Source organism: Akanthomyces muscarius, chromosome 1 (assembly GCF_028009165.1).
Source record: "Akanthomyces muscarius strain Ve6 chromosome 1, whole genome shotgun sequence".
NCBI lineage: Eukaryota > Fungi > Ascomycota > Sordariomycetes > Hypocreales > Cordycipitaceae > Akanthomyces > Akanthomyces muscarius.
In genome coordinates, this window is record NC_079241.1 from 7,367,018 (window position 1) to 7,391,142 (window position 24,125).

Here is a 24,125-nt window from a genome sequence, read left to right on the forward strand (position 1 = left end):
ATTGTCACCTAGTCAGCTGCTAGGTTTTAGGGCTTGTCTATCCTGTTATTTTTTGCTCATCTTTTGCGGCCGGAGACAAGCCTCTTTCCTCTTCCCTTCTTCATCCGCGCTAGGCTTACTTTTTTCTAATTCCCTCTTCTGGCTTCAGACTAAGCAACTTCCCTGCTTTGGTTCTAGCCTCACCCTGGACGCCTCCCCACCACACCTTCCCATCCCCACGCTAAACGCGTTGTTGGAGCGAGCATCTGGGCTTTCCCCAAACTACCCAAGACGAACGCAGTTTTCGTTAAATACGACCCTGGCCCCCTTCTTCTTCTCGGCCCTCCTCCACACTCTTGCAACTTGCATCTCTTCCTCCCCAATTCTTCGTGCTGGGCATACGCGTGGTGTAAGGTCTTCACACTACAGCCATCAGCTCCTCACCGCATCGTATCTTTTACACAGTCTAAAATACAAAAATACTCTGACAATTGCTGCCTCCTGACCATGTCTGGCGCAACTGAAAAGCACGATGGTGCCGTCTTGGACCGGTCCATCTCCAAGAAGCAGGCCGACTCGTCGCAGGACAACAGTGTCATGGGCAACGAAATCTATGGCGAAATCGCCGAGTACGACGACAACGTGTCTCGCGCTGACCTGGAGAAGCAAAAGACTGCTCAGGGTGAGGCACACTTCAACCGCCTCGGCTGGAAGCGTCTCACCATCATTCTCATTGTCGAGGCTATTGCCCTCGGATCTCTCAGTCTGCCTAAGGCCTTTGCCACCCTCGGCATGGTAGCCGGCACCATCGTCTCCGTGGGCCTTGGCCTCCTGGCTATTTATACGTCCGACGTCGTCGGCCAGGTCAAAATCAAGTTCCCTGAAGCCGCCCACTACGCTGATGCTGGCCGTCTTATCGCCGGGCGTTTTGGATACGAAGTAATTGGTGCCATGTTTGTCCTACAGCTTGTCTTCCTGGTCGGATCTCACTGTTTGACTGGTACTATTGCTTTTGGAAACATTGTCGATATCACCAAGACTGGCACCTGCTCGCTGGTTTTTGGTGGCGTCTCTGCCATCATCCTCCTGATCCTGGCCATTCCTCCGTCCTTTGCGGAAGTTGCCATCCTCGGATACATTGACTTTGTCTCTATTGTTCTCGCCATCGGAATTACCATCATTGCCACCGGAGTGCAGGCTTCGAAGTCGCCTGGCCTGCACAACGTGGCTTGGTCTGCCTGGCCCAAGGAGGATCTCAGCTTTGCCGATGCCTTCATATCCGTTACCAACATTGTATTTGCTTACTCTTTCTCCATCTGCCAATTCTCCTTTATGGACGAAATGCACACTCCGAAAGACTACAAAAAGTCCATATGGGCCCTTGGTCTTATTGAGATTAGCATCTACTCTCTCACTGGTGCCCTCATCTACGCCTTTGTCGGACCCGATGTCAAGTCTCCTGCTCTGCTGTCGGCCGGTGACACCATCTCGCGCATTGCTTTTGGAGTCGCCCTACCCGTCATCTTCATATCTGGTTCTATCAACACCACTGTCGTCGGACGCTACATTCACGGCCGTGTCTACAAGAACTCCGTCACCCGCTACATCAACACGCCAAAGGGCTGGGGCACCTGGCTGGCTCTGGTGTTCATCATCACCGTCATTGCCTTTATCATTGCAGAGTCCATTCCTTTCTTTTCCGATCTGCTTTCGATTTCGTCCTCGCTCTTTGTTTCGGGCTTCACCTACTACTTCCCCCCCATCATGTGGGTTATGCTCATCAAGGAGGGCCCCGTGTGGGCCCCCCACAACCGCGTCAAGGCTGTGCTTAACCTGTTCGCTTTTATCGTTGGCATCGTTGTCCTCGTTGGCGGTACCTATTCGAGTATTGTTGATATTGTAAGTAAACCGCCCGTCTAAGAATTTTCTGATATGGCTGCTAACTTAGTATAGATGCAAAACTATCGCAACGGCAGCATTGGCGGCGTCTTCAGTTGCAAGCCCATCGGTTAAGCGAGACGAATATAATCACGAAGTTCCGAGAGGTGGAATGCGTACATCATTTTTTTAGCGATACATATCAACAAACTTTATTTGCTTGGCCAAGAAGTCAACGAAAATTATGCTCCGCGTTGGTACAGGGTGATGTTAAGAAGTGAGGCTGATAGCCTCAGTCCCTGTTGTATTAACCAACTGACAGCCTATGAAGAAGGGAAGAGACTTTATATGTTCTGCCAGGCTGGCTGTACACCAAAAAAATGGCGGCGCAGTGTCTCTAGACACCAAAGATGGGGCCTGGCTTGCAAAGGCAGGCGCTCGCTTGATCCCAGCCACAAGATGAGCAATGGACGTATCTGTAGTCATAACTATGCGCTAGCAATTGGTGACCGTGAAGATCCGAAGGTGAGTAGAAGAGTCTCTTTGGCAGACGCTGTGAATCGAAATGTCAAATCACAGTCTGATTATTCTTTGCCGTCGGCGTTCTGTGCCCTGTCCTGGCTTTCAAATGATCAATTGCACCTTAAACTAGTGTACTCTGCATGTTGTTCTTCTCTTCAAAGGCTGAACTCGTCCCGATCCCAGGCAGACAAAATAGTAACTAATACGTAGTCCAGGTTCAAATAAGCCGAGGCGGATATCGGCGACGTGGTCGAACTTGTGTTGAACGGCAAAGGCACAGCGTCGCGTAGGGCGAATGACTCAAATGGTACGACGCCATTACACATGACACTGTATTTTATCAGAAAAGGGCAAGCCGTGGATCTGGGAGAAAATACGGAAGTCGCTCGGCTGCTTGAAAACGTGGAATCATGGTAGACTATGCAGCCCTTCCTCCCTCTTTCGGGCCCGGTCTTTCGCGTTACAGGTACTATTAAAGCCCCCCACCATAGTCTAATCCGCGACGGCCTCGACTGCTGGCATTTACCTTATCCCCTAGCTGCGGCTCTTGTTTCAATTAGTGCAGCTCGAAGCTGGTTGCTGCTGTGTTGTCGTGTTGCATGTTCGATAGCCCTTAGGGCTGGACTCGAAAACCATTGCTGTTAGCATATACGTGTGTACGTTTTGTTATATACTGGGCAGTCTTGATATGTACGGAGGCCCCTAACCATCTCCTAGCCTTCAAAATGCTCATATGTACACAGTCTATCACACCTTTTGTGGTCCATATAGTTCATTCTCACGCGGAGTTGGCCCAGCCAACGCGCGCACCATCATCACCATCCTCAAAAACGACATAGGCACCTGCCAGGAACGGTGAGCCATAGAATGCAAAGTTGCCGCCACCGCCGTCGTAGAGCTTGAGCTGGCAAGTGCCATCCTCGTTGGTCTGCTTGAGATGCAGGCCGTCGACCTTGACCGTCTTGTTGTTGCCGACACCAAAGTGGAAATCGGGCAGCGGCGTGCGGCAGTCAAACTTTTCTGTGTAGTTGGCGATGGCATCTGTGTATGCCTTGAACGCTGGGCTGGGGATCGTTGATGTGGAGCCGCCTGTATCAATGACGCCCGTCATATTGTATTCGATAAAAGCGCCGCTGTTGACCGCGTACCCTGGCGAGGTAAAGGTCCAGAAACCGGTAGCACTGTTGATACTACTGTAGGTCAAGTGGCCAGTGTACTTGGACTCGTCGATGAACCCGAAGCCAAAGGTGCCGTCTGTAAAACGGGTTAGTTGCGATGTACTAAGGACATGTACGAGTAACGTACCGGCTTGGTGCTTAAGGTCCACTGTGAAGACGGGCCTGGCCAGGTGGCTCTTCATGTTGGAAAATGGCGTCTTCTGCTGTGGCTTGGCCTTGTTCTTCTTGTCAAAGGCAAAACCGACGATCCCCGACACCGGGCTGCCTAGAATGTCAGTGCCGCTGTACTGCGGCGAAACCTCGTTGGCGTACTCGACGCCCTGGCCACGGATCTTGAGACCGGCGACGGACACAACGTCGTGGTACACGGTGCCGTTGGCGCCCGAACCGTCTGCGTAGTGAATGTCCCAGGTCGCGCCGGTGATGAGCCGCGCCGTCGAGCTCTTGTTGTGGTTCCAACGGTTCTGGTCCTGCTCGATAGCCCCCTTGGCGTCGGCGCCAAACAGCCACAGGTCAGCCGAGCCTGTATCGAAGAGAAGGTTCATCTTTTGCGGCGGGGTGCCCACGTCAATCTCGGCATAGTACTCCTGGTCCGGCCGTGTCGGGCTGTCATGCGCCGGCGTGGTGCCGTGGTCCGGGTTGCCGCGACGCAATACCACCCCATCCGGGCCAGTCGTAGGCGGCTTGAAGTCGGGGTTGTACTTCACGGGAATGGAGAACTCGTTGTCGCCCTGGATGGACGCGGATCGTACGGCGATCGCGCTCGCCAGAGAAGCGAAGCTGAATATGGCCACGATGCTAGGCATTTTGGGAAATACGCAATCTGCTTGGCCAGGAGCCTGCCTCGCGAGACTGTTGCAGGATGAACAAGCAACTGACAGAATGCGGAGCTGCATGGGCAATGAATTCGTGCTAGGACGTGCGCTTTATACTCCCGAGGCCATTGCGCCTCGTCACTTGCAGCTCTCCATTGTACCATAAGAACATTACGGCACTGAGCGGTCCGACCAAATCTGGTCAGCGACCTGCCTAAAGAGAGCCAGTAAGGTCCTTTGTCTGGACGGATACCCATCCATGGCGGCTTGAAAAACGACTGCTGACAGGGGCAAGGAACGCCAGCTGCTACCTCAGCTAGAGGTTAGTTAACTAGGATAAACAAGTCCCTGGCCTGCTACATTGGCTGCCGCCTCGCCGTATGTGGACTCGTGGCGGTGGAGTCGCGGCCCATGCGAATCCATGGCAAGGTTCGGCAGCGAGGTACCAGGTGCCCTGACCTGCCAGTTTAGGATGGTAGCAGACTATAAAGATTTAGGGATGTCGGTGGTCGGCGGTCGCGCAAGCTAAACGGCCATTTAAACTCCGGCTAGAGAGCTGCTGCATTCTTCAGCCACTGCAACCCTTCGGGCAGCTGATCGGAGACAGACATAGTGCGCATGCGGGTAGCGTGCGCGTTGACCATGCACGAATATGCACGAGCCCTTCGACTTTCTTTCTGTCCTCGAAATTTTTGTCTGCTTTTTCAAAGCTTGGTCCTTGCTCCTTTCATCTTTAACAGCGGGTTTGAAGGAGCGTAAGGACAGTTGGCATTTTTTCACCCTATGTATATGGTCCGCCCTCTAGCTGCATCTGGAAATCGTGCCTGACATGGCGCGGGCCAGAGCTTTTATAGTTCATCCTATAATCCTGCGAAACGGAAGAATCTCATTTACCCATAGCGAACCCAATTTGGTCATTGCCGTCATAAAAAATGGTGAAGATGGTCTTGAGGAAAACGTCGCCAAAGATGGCAAAGTCTGGAGCAATGCGGTCGCCGCCGGCAATGCCGCCCTCACAAATGCCGTTATCAAGTGTGGCGTAGGTGGCGAGATGCCCTGGGACCGTAATGCTCTTGCCGCTGATGCCCACGGTAAAGTCGGGCAGGTTTTCGGTCTCGCTGCATGGGTAATTGAAAACTAGCGTACCGCTGCCGTCCTCGAAGGAAGTGGATTTTGTGACATTGGACCAGTACGCCCTGGCGATGGAGTCGGGAACAAGGAAAAGCGAGGAGCCAGTATCGAGGGTGGCATTATACGCTGCCTGAACCATGTCGCTGCTGCTAGCGGAATAGCCTTCTATTTTGAAGAGCCGATGGCCCAGATCGTCAGTAAACGCCGGCGTGTAGAGAATATCGCCAGAGTACTGTGACTGGTCAGTGTAGCCAAAGTTGTACGAGCCGTCTATGAACCAGGTCAGTTAGTGTCACGGTCTGTCTTTGGTTTGTCAACAACTACCTACCAGCGTGGTGCCTGAGTCGAACAGTGAATAATGGTGCTTTGAGTGAGCTCTTGTTGTTGGAGAACCATGTCTTTTCCTGGTGTGGCTTCGCTCTGTTACCCTTGTCGTAGGCCAGTCCTAGCAGGCCGGAACCGTTGAAGCCAGAGGACGCCTTGACCGCCGGCTCCACGCCTTGGTTCTGCACAGACAGTCCACCAACCGTAACGATATCGTGGTAAACGGCGCCGCTGCTGTCAGAGCCATCGGCGTACCCGATAGACCAGGTTTCCCCATCGACCAGCTGGGCAGTGGAGCTGTTGCCCGGAAGGTAGAGAGTGTTGTCCGCGCCGGCAATGCCTGCCTCGGTATTGTTGCTATATACCCACAGGTCGCTGGAACCCGTGTCGAAGTCCAGCTTGAGGGTCTAGCCCGGGCTTCCGATTTGCACTTCCGTGATGTAGGCGCGATCGTTTGCGTTGGTGGGTGTGGTGATCACGCTACCGGCCCCGTCGTCATTCGCCGCCTTGGCACTGGCGCTTCCGTACTTGGCATTCAACCTAGAAATGGCAGCTTGCAGGTTGGGCTTGGCATTGGCGTTATAACTGATGGACACGCTCACGGTGTAACCCTGTGGCTCGGCAGGCAGAGCCACGGCTGAGGCCGCAAGCGCGATGACAACAAGGGACTTCATCGTGGAAGCTGGGGTTTGATGAGTTTTGTGGAGGGCAGTTGCAGCAAATATTATGCCAATCGCAATAGTTGTCTGATCAAACTGCTCTCATTTATACAGAATCATGGTAATATGGATTCTTCAGTCTCGTCAACTGCCGATAGGCTTGCGCTGTCTTGTTCATTGCAACTAAACCCATTGAAGCAGGTAGATAATACTACCATCAGCATCTTCCCTTTTTTTTCAGTGGACTTCAGTGAAAGTTAAAAGTGCAATTCTTTCTCAAGTCTCTTATCCCAAGGCGGCAATCGCTCTGTCGATGATCTCGCGTCATTGCGGCGAAGCGCACCAAGATTCCTAATGTGGCAGGACAGTGTCGGTTAGGCGTCCACTCCGACGCTCCGAGAATGGATCGTCTCACCACGCTTGCTACTTACAGTCCTAATGTTTCGGCTCAATGGCTCGCTTGGAGAGATCTCGCGAGAACATGGCATCTCCGGCGTCTAATTCGAGGACAATTCGAATGCCGTGATTTCGCCTTCCGAATTGAGTGCAAGCCAACAGCCTCCTAGAACAATATTGGCAAGTCGAGCGCGATACGAGAATTCAGTCCAATTTGTATTATTCAACTCTCAGTGCAAAGGTACTCTGCTTACGCGAGATCATTTCCCGGTTCAATACGCATTCACAGACGCAGGGTAGATGGACAAGGACTAAAGATGGCACGGAGTACTTTTCCTTAGGACACAAAGGAAAGGAAGCTGTACACGCAGCAGAGAAAATGACCATGTCTTACAAAAGAGCTCGATAATTATTCGCTAGTCTTCAGACCTGTTGAGAACATAGTGTGGCTCGTGGCGGCATGGTCTATCATGCGCGCATGTGATGTTCGAGGCTCTTGGTTTTGGGGACGCGTTGTCACATGCTCACAAAAATCAGCGTAATTTGTATAGCTGACTGCTCAGCGCCCACAGCTGTCGAAGGCATGGACCAAGTTTATTCGAGAACTTCATTGTTCGGCCGAGCTGGGTAATGTACGAAGACTGCCAACCGCGGTCGCGCGACGTAGACCCGTAACGCACCAGCTATGTAGTCCATCCGTCCAGCTCGCAAAGGGTCTGGACTGACCTCGCCGTGACCACGTACAATATACCCATAAGGCCGGCATCGGATAGTTATTCACTGCTAGCAGGGGCGCCGATAGGCGTATTTTCACACAGCCGTTTTCTCGCCTTAAGCATGCGTTGCATCAGGTAAATAGGACGTTCAAGGACTAGATTGAGCCGTGAGTCCAGGAGGCCCCATTTTAGTCTGCTTCGGGGCCAGAGGCGGTGCTGCATTGAAGACTTGAACTTATATAAAGAAGGGCTTTGTATGCGCAGGGTCTGGGAACTCCGAGTGGCGTATCGTATCAGATTCCTCAGATAGTTCTCGTCATTCCTTTCGTAACAATAATCTAATCATCTTCTCGTGGAATGCCGAATTCGGTAAATAAGCTTTGGTTGTGCTGTCCTACCGCTGGGACAGCATCAAGTCTCGTATCACCTGCATCATTTATTCCAGGAGGTAGCAAGGTAGGCACAGAACCAGCCGGCGTTTCCATCTCTGCCCATCTTCCCCTGGCCAGCAGCTGAGGATGCTTCCAGACATCATGCATGTCGTTCACCTTGGCATTGGCAATGCCGACCGTATCAAGCTTCTCCAGCACTTCAGCAGCACTATGCTTAGAGAGTTTGTCGCAGATGATAGCTCGCAGCGGTTCGCGGTTCTGACTGCGCAGCGAATTGCTGATGAAGCGCTCATCTTTGGCAATGGACTCGTCGCCGAGAACATCGCGGCACAGAAGTAACCACTCCCGCTCATTTTGCACACCAAACATGACTGATTCACCTCCGGCTGTGTCGAATGGCCCGTATGGATAGACCGTGGCATGCGTAAGTCCAGTGCGTGGGACCACTGGCTGATCATTCATCGAGTAGTACAGAGGAAAGTTCATCCACTCCACCATGCTCTCCAGCATGGAAATGTCGATACGCTTGCCTTTGCCTGTTTGACCGCGCTCGATCAGCGCTGTGAGAATATTGGTGTATGCATACATGCCAGACGCAATGTCGGCAATAGAAATACCTGCCTTTGCAGGCTCGTCGGGACCTCCTGTCACGGAAAGGAAGCCCGCCTCGCTCTGGATTAGCAGGTCGTACGCCTTCTTGTCTTGATAAGGGCCATTGGAGCCATATCCAGAAATATCGCAGACAATCAGACGTGGGTTTTCATTGCACAGGTCTTTGTAGGAAAGGCCCATGCGCCCTGTCGCTCCGGGTATGAGATTTTGTACCAGTACATCGGCGCTTCGGATAATCGTCTTAACGGCCGCCAGATCTCGTGGGTTTTTGAGATCCAACGCCAGGCTCTCCTTGGCTCTATTGGTCCATAAGAAATGAGAGGACAGGCCATTAGCGCGCGTGTCGTAGTTTCGGGCAAAATCACCCACGACCGGCCTCTCGATCTTGATCACGCGAGCGCCGTGGTCAGCAAGCTGCCGCGTGCAGAACGGCGCTGCAATGGCCTGCTCGAGGCTCACCACTGTCACTCCACTAAGTGGAAGCCTCTTGGATGATGAGAAACGCTGCTGAGATTGGGATGCTTGTATCTGCTTTTGCAGGATTGGTCGCCGTGGTCGAAAGGCCCAAGCGACCGGCGGCTTCAGTATCATTCGTGAATGCATGACTTTCGCGCTAAGTACGCATCTGCAAAGGACCTCTTCCAAATGAAACGAAAAAGTAAACCGCAATAAACCTCACAAGTTATGCAGAGAAGTGAGGAGTCGTCGATGGCAAGTTCCTCTGCCGAGGTCCGTTCGCGTGGGGCGCAAGACCACACACGAATGACGAGGCTCCAGAAAAGGAAGTAAAAAGCGATGTATGAACAAGATCTACGCGGTATAATGAAACGTGCTTCTCTGTTGTACTAGTAACGTACTACAATGTCAGAATAGTAAATAGGCAGTAAGAGAAACACATCTTTGAAGAAATAGAAAAAGTGGCTTATTTATTTTGAACGCGTGTGCCCCCAGCCCCCCTCCCTATGTGCTCATACTCCCTTTTTTTTTTTTTTTTTTTTTCTACTTTTTCTTATTGTCTCCTTTTTTTTACTAAAGCTAACAGCCCTCAGCATCCTTTTTGCTGGCCTCTTGAAATAGGTATTCGGCCGCCTGCTGTCGACGGAACCCCCGCGCGGAGCTGCCAGCGACGAGGTGTCCGAAATCGGAACAGGACCCGTTGACACTTTGGATCAGGGGCAATGTCCGGGTCCAGGGCCTCGCGGGGCACATTAACACCACATTAGGCTCAAAGATATCACGGCATCTCAAATGAACACAACGCAGTTAATTTCTTTCTCGTCCACTCACTTTCGAATATTCTCGGTTGTACACCTTCTGCGCCATAATGGGCAAGATTGCAGAAATCAAGTACTTTAGGGTACCCCCACGCTGGCTCTTTGTCAAAATCACCGACGACGCAGGCAACATAGGCTGGGGCGAGGCGTCTCTAGAGGGGCACACACAGGCAGTGGAAGGATGCCTTGATGCATGGATAGCTCAATATGTCGGATTTGAAGCAGAGTATGCATCGTAATACTTGTTCATAAGAGATTATTGTCTAACTGGCTTGCAGCGACATTGAGCACATATGGCAGCTCTCGTGGCGGAAGACCTTTTATCGCGGAGGGCCCGTTTTCATGAGCGCTCTGTCCGGGCTGGACATTGCTCTCTGGGACCTGAAAGGTAACTCAGAACCTGGTCAACTAACTCTCACTGGCTGACCCTTCCAGCACGTAAGCTCAGAGTCCCCATTTACGACCTTCTCGGTGGCAAACTACGCAACAAGATCAAAGTTTACGCCTGGATCGGTGGCGACCGCCCCCAAGATGTTGAGACGGCCGCGCTCACGCGAAAATCACAAGGATTCACTGCCGTCAAAATGAACGGCACCGACGACCTTGGATGGCTAGACTCGCCCTCTGCGCTGGACAGCTGCGTCGAACGTGTCCGCACCGTCCGCGCGCTCGGCATGGATGTCGGCGTTGACTTCCACGGGCGAGCCCACCGGCCGATGTCGAAGCAGCTGGCAGCCGCGCTCACGCCGCACCGACCCATGTTTATCGAGGAACCGCTGCTCCCGGAGCATGTGGAAGGGTACAAGGCACTTGCGGGGCTGACGACGGTTCCAATTGCGCTGGGTGAGCGGTTGCACTCACGGTGGGATGTCAAGCCCTTCCTGGAGGGGAACTGCGTAGACATTCTCCAGCCGGACACGTGCCATGTTGGCGGCATTTCGGAGCTGCGAAGGATCGCGGCCATGGCGGAGGCATACGACGTGCCAATTGCGCCGCACTGTCCGCTGGGACCGATTGCGCTGGCGGCATGTATACAGGTGGATGCGGCAACGCCGAACTTTGCCATCCAGGAAATGAGCCTTGGTATTCACTACAATCTAGGCGGGTATGATCTACTAACTTATATCAAGAACCCTAAAATTTGGGATATTGACAATGGCTTCGTAAATCTCACGACAGGACCTGGACTCGGTATTGAGATTGATGAGGAGCGAGTCATGGAAGCGAGCAGGAATGCAAAGCCTTGGATTTCCCCAGGTTTCACCGGCCCTGGAGGCGAGCTTCGCGAATGGTAGTAAGAATTCATCTCGTAGGGTTGTGAGCAACCACGGACTGGCAGAGACCCACTTGAACCAGCTTTTGTGGCAGCTGCCTACTAGGATCTAGCTAGTTTGCCTCTTGTTCTCTCCTTCACAGTCAGTTCTCCAATATAACAGAAACCAAGGCTATTGACATTACACTTTCATTGCACCCTCCCCAGATACTAATCAGTGACCTTACCACGGGGTTGATGACCACAGACGACTAGGTCACGAAAGAGACAGATCTTGCAGGATTGTATTTGACGCTAAACTAGCACCCTGTAAACCAGACTCAATCTTGAGGTTTTCTGTATCTAGGTATGCTGCGTCACCACCTTGATGCACTGCCAGTCTGGTTTTCGACGGGAAATTCTTACTGTTTTGGGGCAGTGCGAATGATTCGCTTTTATTTTGGGTTTCCACCCTCACTTTCATTTCTCCATCTTGTTTACGTGGCCTATTTCACCGCGCGCTATGAGGCTGCAGGATCCTTCACTGGTCATTTTCCTTGCAGTGTTAGTAGGATTCAGGTTTGAAAGTCATTGGTAAATAAACTAATGCGGGAAAAATGTGTCCTTGCTTCTCATGGCAGCTTACACAAGAGCCCGAAGACTCCAATGTTCATGTTGTACCACGTCAAAGCTCTTTGTTCTACGGCGAAGAGCAATCGCCGTAGCTCAGGGGCAGAGGAGCTCTTGTTGCCACAATCCCGCAACGCAGTGGTAGCCTGGGGCAAGCAATAACAGTCGCGAGTCCGTCGCTGCAACCACCCTCACGGCTTTCTGTTGTTCGAATAAACAGTTCGGGCAGCGTTTTGTGCCCAATAACGCACCTCTTACGGAGCCTGAGCATCCTCCCGATGTTTTTTTTACGTAGCAAAGGGCTCTCGTGCGAGCGCAGTTGGTCGGCAGGATGGCATCATGCTAAAAATAGGCTGCCGCATGTCTCAGCCGCTACGTTAGTGAGTAGCTGGCAGGTTGCACAGCACGTCGCGATGGAGAGAAAGTCGTCTACTGGTCTGGCGCTGGAGACCGGCAGTACGGACCCCATAACCCTGAATTTTGGTGACCTCAAGCCGGAAATAAAGCTTGGCGGTCGTCTTGAACGATTTTGTTTCTAGCGGCCATCATCATGGTAGCATCCCAGTAGGTATATGACGTGTGCCCTGAGTCCGTGACCACCGCCACTGTCCGATGCAACGCTGCTTCCTTCTCACCAGTGTCACCCTTGAAGCGATACGATTGACTCGAGGGGCGCGCAGAAGCAAACTGGCAAACAAGCTCATCGAAGACGAGATTGGACTATGAAGCAGCTGTCCTCGTTGTCTATTTTTATCCCATCGAAATTCACCAATATCATCGCATTCATTGCTTGGTTTAGGGCTGGTAGTGCACAGCGAAACGCCCCGATCCATGTGGGCGAAGCAAAGCAAATCTCGTATTCTGGAGTCTAGTTGCCAAAAGTGCCCTTCGGCGACTTCCTTGAGCAGGTTGGGCAAGGGCAGAGTCGGTCGATCTAGCGAGACCCTGCCTCGCCTGCATCGTCGGTACGAGGTTTTGTGACGTAGCTCCCAGCCTGGAGCACTAGCCCAAGATCTGTGCTCGGGCAACTGGGTTGGGATATTGACCAGAGACCTTTTTGTTCGTGTCGCAGAAGAGATAAATAGAGGCGGTGAACCCTGTGTGGTTCAAAATTTGAAATTCTATCATCAAAACCAGCCTCTTTAGCATCATCGCCCCTGATTCACCTACAAGCTACAGGTTTCCTACACGCGCTTCAATCACCAGCACCAAGCACACACTAATAATCATCATGTATTCCTTCGTCGCTCTCGGCCTGGCTGCCCTCACCACCGCCTCTCCTCTACCCACCTACGCCGATGCCTTTAAGCTACAGGTCCAAGTCACGGACCTCACTAAAGACTTTACGCCGCCCATCCACAACAAGTACATCGTGGGCGTCCACATTGGTGCGGGCATGGACATGGTGACGCCCGCACTGCATGACGAAGCCTCCACGTTCCACACCAACGGCACCGACACCGACATTTGGGCCGCGCGCGGCACCATCGTGACAGGTTTTGGCCGGTACGCGCAGAGCTGGCACACGGTGCGCAGCCCCGATGACGCCAACCTGTCGAGCGCCATTCTGCAGTACGGCCCGGGCACGGAGGGCGTGCGTGTGATTTTCGAACGGGGCGACTTAATGCTCGGACCAGGCCAATACATGGTTTGCGACAGAAAGCTGCCGTACGGTCTGTCGGTAGAGATGTCGACCGGCAGCGTACCGGAGGCGTGCATCACGGTGACGCTGCTGCCTGTGTGCGCGGAGCTCGGGGCCGATCCGGAGCAGAACGAAGACAAAGAACAAACGGTCAGTCGCACGCGCTGCAAGAAGAACTAAGGGGCAGTGAAGACATACGAGAATGAAATAGAATGGGGCAAACAGAGGAATGATGCACAATGCGGTGCTCTGTATGATAGCTAGACGGGAACTGGTGGTGTGATTACTTGGGTTTGGGTCCGCATATAATAGCGTGGTGTACTTGATAACGATTAACAACAATGGTCATTTCTACATTTTCTTGGTCTTAAAATTTTTGTCGTGTGAGTATGAGACCTGGAATCTACAGAAGCTCAACAAGGCAACCCCAGGAGGACGCCGAGTCATCTCCAAGACTCGACGTGGACTTTAAGTACTAGTTAGTTGGCAGGATGGGACTTCCAATCTCAACTCCACAGTATCGTCACCATCGTGTGCGTGTATAGGGATTATCTACATCCGTGGCGGGGGACGGCGGATTTAGGCCACCTACCTCTACGACGAACACCTCTAGACCTGCCGGCTACTTTACTGCTTGCTTGGTCAATTGCCGACTTCCGTAAAACTGTAAATTAATAAGTTAACGCAGCCTTGACTGGGCCATTTTGGTGGAAAGCCAGGTGCCAACTGTCGGGCCACCAGGTACAAGGTTAATTTGGAGTGGCACAGTGGATAGGTAGGCAGGTTCAGCGGCGCACGTGCTGCTCCAGGCCTTTCTCCAGTGCCCACAAGCCCCGGACGCCCCAGAGGCCCAGGTTGCCCCCGGAACGTTTACATTACAACGGGGGAAGCGCTGTAACATCACCTACATCTGGACCGCCGTCAATGGCGACAGATCGGCTGCCCGTGAAATTGTGTTCGAAAGGAGATTACCGAGATGCGGAATGATCACAATACTTGCCTCTGTTGAACAATCGAGGCTCTCGTTTCTTGTCTCTATCCCTGTTGGATGGGCCAAGATGACTTGCCGTCGGCGCATTACACCCCTGCCTGTCTAACCCACTGTAAAGCCCACTAAATTAACCACTCAACAGCTGTACTTCAGCGCCGCAGGTGCTCCCCGCCTCGTCCCCCACAAACTCCAGCTGGCCAGCCCCAGCCATCATTATGCCGTCGCTCTGCGAGTATCCGTAACAATGCTCCGAGGTTAAAAACAATTGTTGTTGAAATTGACCGCTTCTTGGCACCGTTTTCCCCCTCTTCTCCTTTGCAATGCAGCCAAGGAAGCGGCCAGAAAGCCGCGCAGTAACCAGACTTGGCTTCCCGTGGGCTGGCTTGCGCCACAAACACAGCTAACGTAGATCCAGCAAGCCATCTTCCGCCACCGCTTAATGTCTTCGGCAATAGAGCGAGGTAAGATACGATGGAGCTTGGTGGGAGCACAGAGAATGACAAGAATAACCCCCCATCTTCCATTACTCGCGTCCAAGTGGATTAGGCGTGTGGGGGTCCCCGGAAGTCAGGAGCGTTATTCCGACACGCTCCAGCAAAGGCGCCATGCGCCACTTAAAAACTATACCCAACCCAACGAGGCATCGCCATTCGGCCCTTTCTCGCAGGAAGAGTAAACAGACAATACGCTGAGCCGTTCCTGGGCCTTGTCTATTAAATACTTGCTTCCCGTCTTTCCAATCTTCCTCGCGCCCTTTTGTCTCTTATCCGCGGGCTTAATTGCTGTCTCAACACCAAGCCCCATTTATTCTCCTCCCGCCATGGATGACAAGATCTCGCCCGCCGGCGCGCCTGGCGCCCACGACCACGAAAAACAGCAAATCGAAAACGTCGAGTACACAAACAACGAGGCGTATGTCGAAGCACCTCCCGTCACAGGCCTTGCTGCCGTGGCCGCGGCCCATGGCTTCCAGATCCCGAACATGGATCCCGCCCGCCGTGTCGCCGTGGAAAAGAGCCTTAAGCGCAAGCTCGACGGCCGCTGCTCGCTCTTTATCGCCATCTACGTTATGAACTACCTTGACAGGAATAATTTGGGCGCCGCGCGCCTCAAAGGCCTGCAGGACGACCTGCATCTCGACGACACGCAGTACGCCACGTGCCTCAGTATTCTGTACGTGGGCTACATTCTTATGCAGGTGCCTTCCAACATGTTCATCAACCGCATCTCGCGCCCCTCGTTGTACATTTCCTGTGCCATGCTCCTCTGGGGCATCATTTCGACACTCTCTGGGAACGCCAAGGACTTTGGTAGCATGATCGCTATCCGCTTTCTACTTGGATTTGTTGAGGCCGCCTTTCTCCCCGGCGCGCTGCTCATCCTTTCAAAATGGTACACTCGCCGCGAGCTCACCAAGCGTAACGCTTTACTCTTCTGCGGCAACCTTATCTCCAATGCATTTTCCTCACTTGTGGGCGCCGGTGTGCTGTCCAACATGAACGGCGTCCTGGGCCATGCTGCATGGCGCTGGCTCTTCTGGATTGAAGGCGCGGCCACTTGCGTAATTGCCATTGCGGCCGCGTTTATCCTGCCAGACTTGCCGCACAACTCGCGCGGTTTTACGGAAGAGGAGCGTCAAGTGGCACAGCTGCGCATCCTCGAGGATGTTGGCGAACTCGACACCGATGCCAACCAAGGTCCTGCGGAGGGCCTCAAGATGGCCCTCAAGGACGTCAAAATTTACGTCATGATGTTTACCTTTACCGCCTACGTGGTCGGTCTGTCTTTTAACGCATTTTTCGTAAGTACCCTCCGCATTATACAACCTGCAAACTCCACTAACATTGTACAGCCCAGTTTGACCCAGACGCTCGGCTTCAGCTACGTTCCTACACTGCTAATGAGTGCTCCTCCATGGGTCTTCGCCTGCATTGTCTCGTACTTTGTCGCTTGGAACTCGGATCGCACACAAGAACGAGTAAGTCACTCCCCCAACGCCTAACTACACCCACCATTAATGCTCTCAGTTTTGGCACATTGTCGTTCCCATGCTTATCGGCATCGTCGGCTTTGTCATCTGCATGTCTACTCCCAGCGTCCCCGCCCGCTACGTCGCTCTCTTCCTGCAGACAAGCTCCTACGCCGGATACATTGTCTTCTATTCCTGGATTGCCTCCTCCTTCCCTCGACCGCCCGCCAAGCGCGCCGTTGCAATTGCCATCATCAATGCCTTTGCCCAGCTCGGCAACATCGCCGGCTCCTACGTCTGGGATCTCAAGGAGGACGGCTACCGCAAGAGCTATGCCATTGTCCTCAGCATGTTTGCCGTCACCATCTTTGGCTGTTGGGTTGTACGGGTTATGCTCATTAGCCTCAACAAGCAGCTCGAGAAGAGCGAAGCCGCGTTGGACGAGGTCGACGCTGCGTCTACGGCGGGTGCGGCGGGCGCCGTGCAAATCCTCAACAGCCCCGACGAGGCTCTCCAGATGCGCAAGGGCTTCCGCTACCTAGTTTAATCACATGAGCCTATGACCCTCAGGACTTTGACAATGCTCACAACCAATTACCATAATTTCATTCAATCTCAACATGGGCACATATTTTAAGCATTCGCGTTTCCAGTGACAGTTTGCATTTCAGCTTATAAAATTAACGAATGGTCTACGCACAACCCGCGCCGTACATCTTGCTCAATAAAGATATCATGCCCTCAAAAGCCCTAGAACTTGATACTTGCCGGCTTGACATTAAACCCCTTGACCTCCACCGCCTTTGCCCTATCGTCCCATTGCCCAACAGTGAGCTTGAGCGTCTCGTTCGGCCATAATGTCACATAGTTATCCGACCACAGCACCGGCACCACATCATCGCCCGCATCATCCACCACGTTTAAGCTCAAAAAGAACGCCGGTACAGCCGACATATTCTCCAGCGTCACGCTCTTACCTCTAACGCCATCTGTCCTAGATCGGCATGTCGACTCACCAACCGTCACTTTGACGCTGGCGGCGTCCATCTTGCTCAGCGAGGTATAATCGACATACTTTGTCACGGGTGTGTAGTACCACGTCGAGTTTTTCCAGTCTAGTACGTCCACGTCCTTGGTCAGCCAGTACACATTCCTGCTAGCGACCTTGTCCTTCTTGAATAGTCTTAGCCTCAAAAATACCACTTCCTCAACATCCACGCCCTCCACCTGGCCAATCTTGCGCGATGTGTTTGGCTCTGTCTCATCCGTAATTGTCTGGCTCGAAATTGTCTTGCCATGTATGTCTATGAGGTCCACCTCGACTGTGCGCGCGCCCTTTTGGTCCAGCGAGTGATTAATGAGCCAGATACCACGACTCACATAGTCAAAGGCAACGTGCTCGACGCGCGACCCCGTCTTGGTGCCGTAGTATGACCCCGCGGGGCGGAGGTAGTGGTCAAACTGGTTCCAGTGTAGGCTCGGCCAGGCGTTGTTCAGCATCCAGTAGATGACACCCGTGGCAGGGCGCTCCGCGTTCCAAAACGCCGAGTATCCTTCGTACTCAGCGCGCGTAGCCTCGTAGTCGGTCAGCTGCGCCTTGATCAGGTAGTCATCGAGCGATGTGGGTTTGCCGAAACGCGAAAAGAGGCCACTGTTGTAGATCTTGCGATCGTAAAACTGCGAGTTGTTGTTGGACATGTGGAACAAGCCCTTTTCCGGCTTCTTCCACAGATCTTCCATATCCATTTTTGACAAAAACTTTTTCAGGCTGCCGAGCTCGGGCGTACCTACACCGGCGCCGAGCTCGGAGCCAAAGCCAAATGATGAGCCGTAGCGGTCCGTACCATCTTCATTCGTATCGAACCAGTAGTTTGGGGGCACCCAGTCATACGGGCCCTCCATCTTCATACCCGATGGACCGAGGAGCTCCGGGTAGCCACGCTTGGCCGCCGACGCGATAATGGGCACCTGCCAGCCGGCAGCCTTCAGTCCTTCAACGTATATTTTCGTTGCGCGATCATTTGGCCAGTAGTCGCTGCCTACAAGGTAGCCGAGCATGCTTGGGTGAGTTTGAATGACGCCGGCCTCGTGAACCACGCTAGCGTTAGCAATGGCGTAGTCGCGCTCATCCCAGATAGGCGGCGGGTCAACAGCGAGGTCATGGTTGTACTCCCACGCCTCCCACTTATCACAGCACTCCCAGCCGGCAATGACCATGAGCCCAAGACGATCAGCGATATCGTAGAGTTCCGGCTGCTCCATCTTGCCCTCAAGACGGATCGTGTTTTGGCCCATGTCAATCATGTACTGCGCGATTCTTGTGAAGCGCGTGCTGTCCCAGCGCAGAAACATGTCGGCGCCATAGCCGCCGCCAATGACCTGAAAAGGGTAGCCGTTGACAGTAAAAACGGTGTCATTATGTGAGTTGACGACGGACGTAACGGTGCGGACGCCAAAAGCCGACTCGGCAGTGTCTGAGACAGCATCATTGACGGAAAAGTCCACCTTGGCCGTATACAAAGGCTGCTCGCCCCAGGTCTTGGGCCACCACACCTGAGGGGCTTTAATGACTTGCTGGAACTCGACATACTTGCACTCGCCCGCGCCTAGCATCACGATGTGTTCCTGCGTGCCAACGGTGGTACCAGCTTGGCTCACGGTTGTCGCCTTGGCCGCAAGCTTGACACTCGCCTTTTCGAGGTTCGTGGCCTTGGCGCGGATCGTCACGGTGGCATCGTGCTGGCCAATTGGCAGAGGTGCATCGACGGCGATGCTTAGCGGACCCATGGCTACAGGCCCGGTCTGTTTGACGGTGATGTCGCGCCATATGCCCGTGCCGTTGTCCGGCGCGTACGGATTCCAATCCACGAAACCGACACCGAAATCATACAGATACTGCGTGGGATAGACGTGCACAAGCAGAGCGTTCGCCTCTGCCGCCAGATCGGTGATATCGTAGGTGTGTCCAGCGTAGGCGCCCGCTTGGAACTCGGCGTCAGCAATCTGCTTGCCATTGACGTAGAGATCGGCTTTGGAGGAAATGCCGTTGGTCTCGAGCAGAAAATGCTGCCCTTTTTCCAAAGCTGGCAATTCGAACTCGTGGCGGTAGACCCAAGGTACGGCAAATTGGCCCCAGTTGAAGTTGTTGAGGTTGTCCGAGAACCAGAGCTCACTGTCCTTGTACTCGCCGTTCGCCAGGAGGCAGCCCATGAGCGTGCAGCGCGACGCCTCGACATGATGCCACAACTTGGTATCCGTGCCGCCTGCTAGGGACAGCTTGGTAAGGTCCTTGTCAACGCTTGATGAGGACTGGAAATCCCAGTTGGGAATAGCCACTTTCTGGCCGGCTCCTGAGATGAGAGGCATGGCCGTGGCGGTGGTCCAGAGGCCACCGCTGGCAAGTAGCGACACCAGAACCTTCTGGAGCATGATACTGCTGAAGTCCTGGGAAAATGTACTATGCGGGGAAATTCGTAGGGCTGGCTTGTGTAGAAAAAGAGCGCTCCGGGGACACGCCCGTCTTATGAATATGCAGCTTCGAGGTGAAGTCCCTTCCACATGCCATACAACGTTACCTATCTAGGCCTAGGTCACGACGCAGTGATTGGTGGCCCTGGATGACGCCCGAAAAGTTTAGTGATGACGGCCGGGGCTGAGCGTGGGGTTTGGGGTTTGCCCCGGCAATGTTCGGCGAAGCTGGGCGAAAAGGGCCCTGACGGGCGCTGATCCAACGGAGAAACATGGATTCCTGATATCCGTAAAGAGAATGGGTTAGCTTCGGTGTGTTGCGGTAGGTCGTACGCGCCGAGCCGATGCGGGCAACCACGGGGGTGCCAAAAAGCATTGAGCCACTCAAGTAGAGATAGTAACTAGTCTCGTTTATGTTTGTATTCTTCTTGTATTAGTTGTCTTCTTCTTTTCTTATTTATTTTCTGTCTCTACTTCTATTCCACCTAGCAGTAACTAAATTGACCACATAAAAGGATGCACGTGAAAGTTTGAGGCAATCACTAGGTATCCTGTTCGTAGACAATATCATTTTATGTAATACTATTAATTGTCTGTACGACTCCGAGTTGCTGGCCTCGGGCTCTAGCGATTGCTGGCTAACGTCACTGTACACAACCTGCTGATCCGACTAGTGCCTCTGTCACTGAAGTGGGGGTGTTCATACAACAGACAGCTGCCATGGTATTGGCTCTACAATTACTCACGATAGAGGTAACCGTGTTCCCTGACAGGGCTGGTTGGGGTGCTATAATACAATTGATTTTTTATTATTTCTTATTCCCCTTAGTCTCCTTGGCTTTTGTTTTTTTCTATTTATTCTTTTCTCACGAAGACATCCGAGAGCCACACCACGTGCACGGTTTCTATGTAAATACCCATCTGGCGGACTCAGCAATGACTTGCTGAAACGCTCGGGTGTAGGAGGAAGATGCAACCGCTACTTATTCTTTTGCATCGGAAATACTGCCTAATTGTCGATAAAACGCCATTTCTGGCCTGCCAAACTTGTGGACTGACTCGGTTCATGTGGGTGCTGGTGCAGGGTAGGCGTCAAGTTGGTGCGTTCCAGTTGGCAGTGAATTTGCGGGTTACAATTGAAAAAGCGACACCCGCATAATGATGTTCGGTTATGAGCGGTTTTGAGAGTTAATCTAACAAAACAGCGTTGCAAAGGTCTGATTAGTATCGTTAGAGCGTTTCAACGTTATACGTCGAAGCTGTCGGTAGCATCAGGCTCTGAATCTCGGCAAGCCGAGCAGCATTCCGGGAGTTCACTACTCTTTTGGGCAATTGATTAGGCTACTATTGCAGCCGGCGCTGCAGGTGCGTGCCGTCGCGGAGCTTGTTTCCGTCGAAATGTGTGCGAGTGACCGGATTATGCGCATTACTCGAAATCAAAGCACAATTAGTCACAAGTTCTGACCAAGACTTCATCCAACTTCTACAGCGCAGTTCAAAGGTAGTGATTGAAAAGTCCAGAACATGGCCCATTAACCAGAAAAGCCGCCCGGCGCTTGCGTTGGCGGCATCTCGTGTCCAGAATAAATTAGACTCCGGTGCAAACTCCAGCAGCATGCGGCTAGGGCATGCTGAGCTCCAGTATCAAGCAATATGCCCTAGTATACCTGCCTGACGTTGACTGTCGCAAGGATGACTTCTGCCGGGAGGAACAGGGAAATGTCCTGTCGCGGTAGTCGCCAAAGTCGCACATGATTATCTTGACAGCTTTTCCGATTTTTCTCTCGTCCATGGTACCCTGTTGCCAAATAATGGCGTATAACAGGGACGAATGTTTGCTTAGCTCATGCGCGCGCAAAAGTTCTTCCCCCCTTCAAGCCACACACCCAAGCTGCCCAGTCAGCCTAACCGCCCGGATATCCAGCTCCCCCGCTCGGTGATGCGCGCGGCAGCGGAACTCTCCTCAGCGCAACTGCCGCCGCCCGCCCAGCCTTTACTTTTACGATAGTCGTCCACCTCCGACATCCGCAATGCCTCCTCCATTTATCACGGGCGCGTACATCACGGGAGGGTATGAGCTCGAGGCGCCCGACTGCCCGGTGATGCAGCAGGCGCTCGGCATTCCCGAGCTGCTGCGCTCCATCTTTGAGTTCCTCCCGCAAGAAGGCCTGGTCGCGGCTATGTGCACATGCCGGTACTGGTTTGACATGGCAACCGATGTGCACTGGAGCAAGGTTCACGTGCACTACCTCAATTACGTGTCGTGGAACCGCCAGCAGTATTACGCCAACAAGATCACCACTGTGTCACTCAGGCATGTACAGGCGCGCAACGCCTACGTGGCATCCAAGTGGCTCAAGTTTCCGCGCATCCGATATGCATACTTTGAAGCCGACAACACACAGTCGGGCCAGGACCAACAGTTCCTCTTCCCATATATCGGACCCGGCATAACACAAGTGGCGGCGCATTCCTTCAACCTCGACTCTACCTTTTTCGACCTACTGCACCAGTGTCTAGACTTGCGGAGTGTGGCCTTTGGTATCACACCAGTGCGGCGCTTCCCCGACTTTGATGCGGTAGTCGGGGAGCAAGTGGACAAGATCCTGCATGAGCCGAGTGTCAACGATTTGATTGCTCATGAATCCAGCGCGGAGCGCATTGCGGCCGCCAAATCTATGCTCAAGCTGATTGCCAATCGACCTAAACTCCACGACGTGCGCCTTGGGTATGGCACTGAATACCTAGTCACTAAACAGCTCATACTAGCATGTGCGAAGCTACGAGACCTAGATTTACTTTATGTTTCGCGACCGCTCTCCGATCCGCTTGCCACAGAGATTGCGAGCATCACGCCCTCGCCTTTCCAAGAGGTAACGACGCTCATCATCACCACGCAGTCTTATAGCATTCCGAAAATCGCACCGCTTTGCCCCAAACTAGGGTCTCTGCAGCTGTCAATTCGGGATGCCGAAAGTGGCAAGCTGATGCCGAGCCTCGGCACAATGACAAGCCTCCGTACCCTGTTGCTCGATGTTCCAGGAACGACGAAAATAAAAGGCGAGGACATGACGTGGTTGTCATCCCTCATAAATCTTCGCGAGTTCCGTCTTACCTTTAACAAGGTGCAAATCCCTTGGCTCAGCCCCGCCACGCAGGTTGGCTTTGGTGACAACGAGCTCCGCGCCATGGTTTCGTGCTGGTCACAGATGGAAGAGCTAAGCCTCCCGTTCGGGACCGGACTTACAGAGAAGACCTTTTTTGCTCTGGGTCACAGTTGTCCGAAGCTAAGGAGTTTGAAGATTCCGCAGATTGAAGAATTTGGCCCCTTTGTTTTCGAGCCGCTGGGCGAACCACTGTTCCCTGAGCTGCAGTCAATGAAGTTGACTCGAATCATCCCTGGCCCACCGCCACAAGATGCACCCGAGGATTTCGAGAATTGGTGGGAGGCGTATGTATCAAGCTCGGGTCGAAGACAAAAATTGCGTGCAACTGCTGACGATAATAGGGACGAGCCTGATCGAACCATTAGCAAATTCATGCCTGTTCTTCACAAGCACTTCCCGAAATTCAGGTCTTTTGACTGCCCCAACCCTGGCGGTAGAAACAACTTTCTCTGGCGGTCATGGGATGCAGTCGCTAGAGACGACGCAGATCCAGATAAGCGGAAGCCAAGTCCTGATACCCAACCCCACGGGAATTTCCAAGGTACTGATGGTTGGTCTGATGCGTATTACAACAACCAGTATCATATGTCTTATTTACACCACTATTACTGAAAACATAATATGCACATATACTGAACTGCTCTGACTGTCCATGTCGTGCTTACCGCGGGATATTTGATGGCTTACGTCGAAATAGTACCAGACCTACCCGGGGCCGAGGGTGCACAACAAAGGCCGCTGAACACTTCCATTAGCGACACAGAAGCATTTGTATTTTGCGCGTTAATTATTAACAGAAGCATCCAAACCGGCATAGAACCTCTTGTTTTCTGATGTAATCGAATTCCTCTGTATAGGACGAACATACCTCATAGCTGAATGTCTATTGCTGCAAAGAGTGAGCCTGCGTGTAACTACTCTACTCCGTACCCAGCCCGAGGTCTCTGTTAGCGACGTTCTCTAATAATGCGCTCTTCAGTATTCCGTACAACGCTACAGCTAGCGCTGCTTGGAGCGACTCGATAGGAACCACGAGGGATTACCCATCTCCCTACCTGTTATAGCGCTGCACAGAGCGCTGCACGGCGCTGTGCGGAGCACTGTTATAGGGGATTACATATAGGGTTCGG

General features: G+C 52.9%; 10 protein-coding genes across 13 annotated transcripts; 6 read left to right on the plus strand and 4 right to left on the minus strand.

Moving 5' to 3' along the window:
• Positions 1–486: 486 nt before the first annotated feature.
• LMH87_007508 (uncharacterized protein) lies at positions 487–1,992 on the plus strand (the record flags this gene model as incomplete). Its single annotated transcript, XM_056192610.1, has 2 exons — positions 487–1,878; positions 1,933–1,992. 2 exons carry the CDS (start codon positions 487–489, stop codon positions 1,990–1,992), a joined length of 1,452 nt encoding a protein of 483 aa, XP_056060814.1.
• A 132-nt stretch (positions 1,993–2,124) lies between these two features.
• On the plus strand, positions 2,125–2,604 carry LMH87_007509 (uncharacterized protein; the record flags this gene model as incomplete). The annotated part of the gene is made up of 3 exons (XM_056192612.1): positions 2,125–2,134; positions 2,189–2,382; positions 2,590–2,604. The coding sequence occupies 3 exons, from the start codon at positions 2,125–2,127 to the stop codon at positions 2,602–2,604; spliced, it is 219 nt and encodes a 72-aa protein (XP_056060815.1).
• A 553-nt stretch (positions 2,605–3,157) lies between these two features.
• On the minus strand, positions 3,158–4,453 carry LMH87_007510 (uncharacterized protein; the record flags this gene model as incomplete). The annotated part of the gene is made up of 3 exons (XM_056192613.1): positions 3,158–3,633; positions 3,685–4,355; positions 4,437–4,453. The coding sequence occupies 3 exons, from the start codon at positions 4,451–4,453 to the stop codon at positions 3,158–3,160; spliced, it is 1,164 nt and encodes a 387-aa protein (XP_056060816.1).
• Positions 4,454–5,258: 805 nt separating this feature from the next.
• LMH87_007511 (uncharacterized protein) lies at positions 5,259–6,501 on the minus strand (the record flags this gene model as incomplete). The annotated part of the gene is made up of 3 exons (XM_056192614.1): positions 5,259–5,773; positions 5,832–6,234; positions 6,307–6,501. The coding sequence occupies 3 exons, from the start codon at positions 6,499–6,501 to the stop codon at positions 5,259–5,261; spliced, it is 1,113 nt and encodes a 370-aa protein (XP_056060817.1).
• A 1,435-nt stretch (positions 6,502–7,936) lies between these two features.
• Positions 7,937–9,205, minus strand: LMH87_007512 (uncharacterized protein; the record flags this gene model as incomplete). Of its 2 annotated transcripts, none has more annotated exons than XM_056192615.1 (1): positions 7,937–9,205. In XM_056192615.1, the coding sequence occupies one exon, from the start codon at positions 9,203–9,205 to the stop codon at positions 7,937–7,939; it is 1,269 nt and encodes a 422-aa protein (XP_056060819.1). The 2 variants fall into 2 exon arrangements, with proteins under 2 accessions (XP_056060819.1, XP_056060818.1); XM_056192616.1 differs by having other exon boundaries at positions 7,937–9,193.
• A 721-nt stretch (positions 9,206–9,926) lies between these two features.
• On the plus strand, positions 9,927–11,655 carry LMH87_007513 (uncharacterized protein; the record flags this gene model as incomplete). The annotated part of the gene is made up of 2 exons (XM_056192617.1): positions 9,927–10,102; positions 11,568–11,655. The coding sequence occupies 2 exons, from the start codon at positions 9,927–9,929 to the stop codon at positions 11,653–11,655; spliced, it is 264 nt and encodes an 87-aa protein (XP_056060820.1).
• Positions 11,656–12,989: 1,334 nt separating this feature from the next.
• Positions 12,990–13,580, plus strand: LMH87_007514 (uncharacterized protein; the record flags this gene model as incomplete). The annotated part of the gene is made up of 1 exon (XM_056192618.1): positions 12,990–13,580. The coding sequence occupies one exon, from the start codon at positions 12,990–12,992 to the stop codon at positions 13,578–13,580; it is 591 nt and encodes a 196-aa protein (XP_056060821.1).
• Positions 13,581–15,211: 1,631 nt separating this feature from the next.
• Positions 15,212–16,907, plus strand: LMH87_007515 (uncharacterized protein; the record flags this gene model as incomplete). The annotated part of the gene is made up of 3 exons (XM_056192619.1): positions 15,212–16,192; positions 16,244–16,369; positions 16,419–16,907. 3 exons carry the CDS (start codon positions 15,212–15,214, stop codon positions 16,905–16,907), a joined length of 1,596 nt encoding a protein of 531 aa, XP_056060822.1.
• A 203-nt stretch (positions 16,908–17,110) lies between these two features.
• On the minus strand, positions 17,111–19,789 carry LMH87_007516 (uncharacterized protein; the record flags this gene model as incomplete). Of its 2 annotated transcripts, XM_056192620.1 has the most annotated exons (2): positions 18,346–18,351; positions 18,404–19,789. In XM_056192620.1, the coding sequence occupies 2 exons, from the start codon at positions 19,787–19,789 to the stop codon at positions 18,346–18,348; spliced, it is 1,392 nt and encodes a 463-aa protein (XP_056060824.1). The 2 variants fall into 2 exon arrangements, with proteins under 2 accessions (XP_056060823.1, XP_056060824.1); XM_056192621.1 differs by having other exon boundaries at positions 17,111–19,789.
• A 2,069-nt stretch (positions 19,790–21,858) lies between these two features.
• Positions 21,859–23,998, plus strand: LMH87_007517 (uncharacterized protein; the record flags this gene model as incomplete). Of its 2 annotated transcripts, none has more annotated exons than XM_056192623.1 (4): positions 21,859–23,279; positions 23,337–23,536; positions 23,853–23,905; positions 23,975–23,998. In XM_056192623.1, 4 exons carry the CDS (start codon positions 21,859–21,861, stop codon positions 23,996–23,998), a joined length of 1,698 nt encoding a protein of 565 aa, XP_056060826.1. The 2 variants fall into 2 exon arrangements, with proteins under 2 accessions (XP_056060826.1, XP_056060825.1); XM_056192622.1 differs by having other exon boundaries at positions 23,853–23,893.
• Between the last annotated feature and the right edge of the window lie 127 nt (positions 23,999–24,125).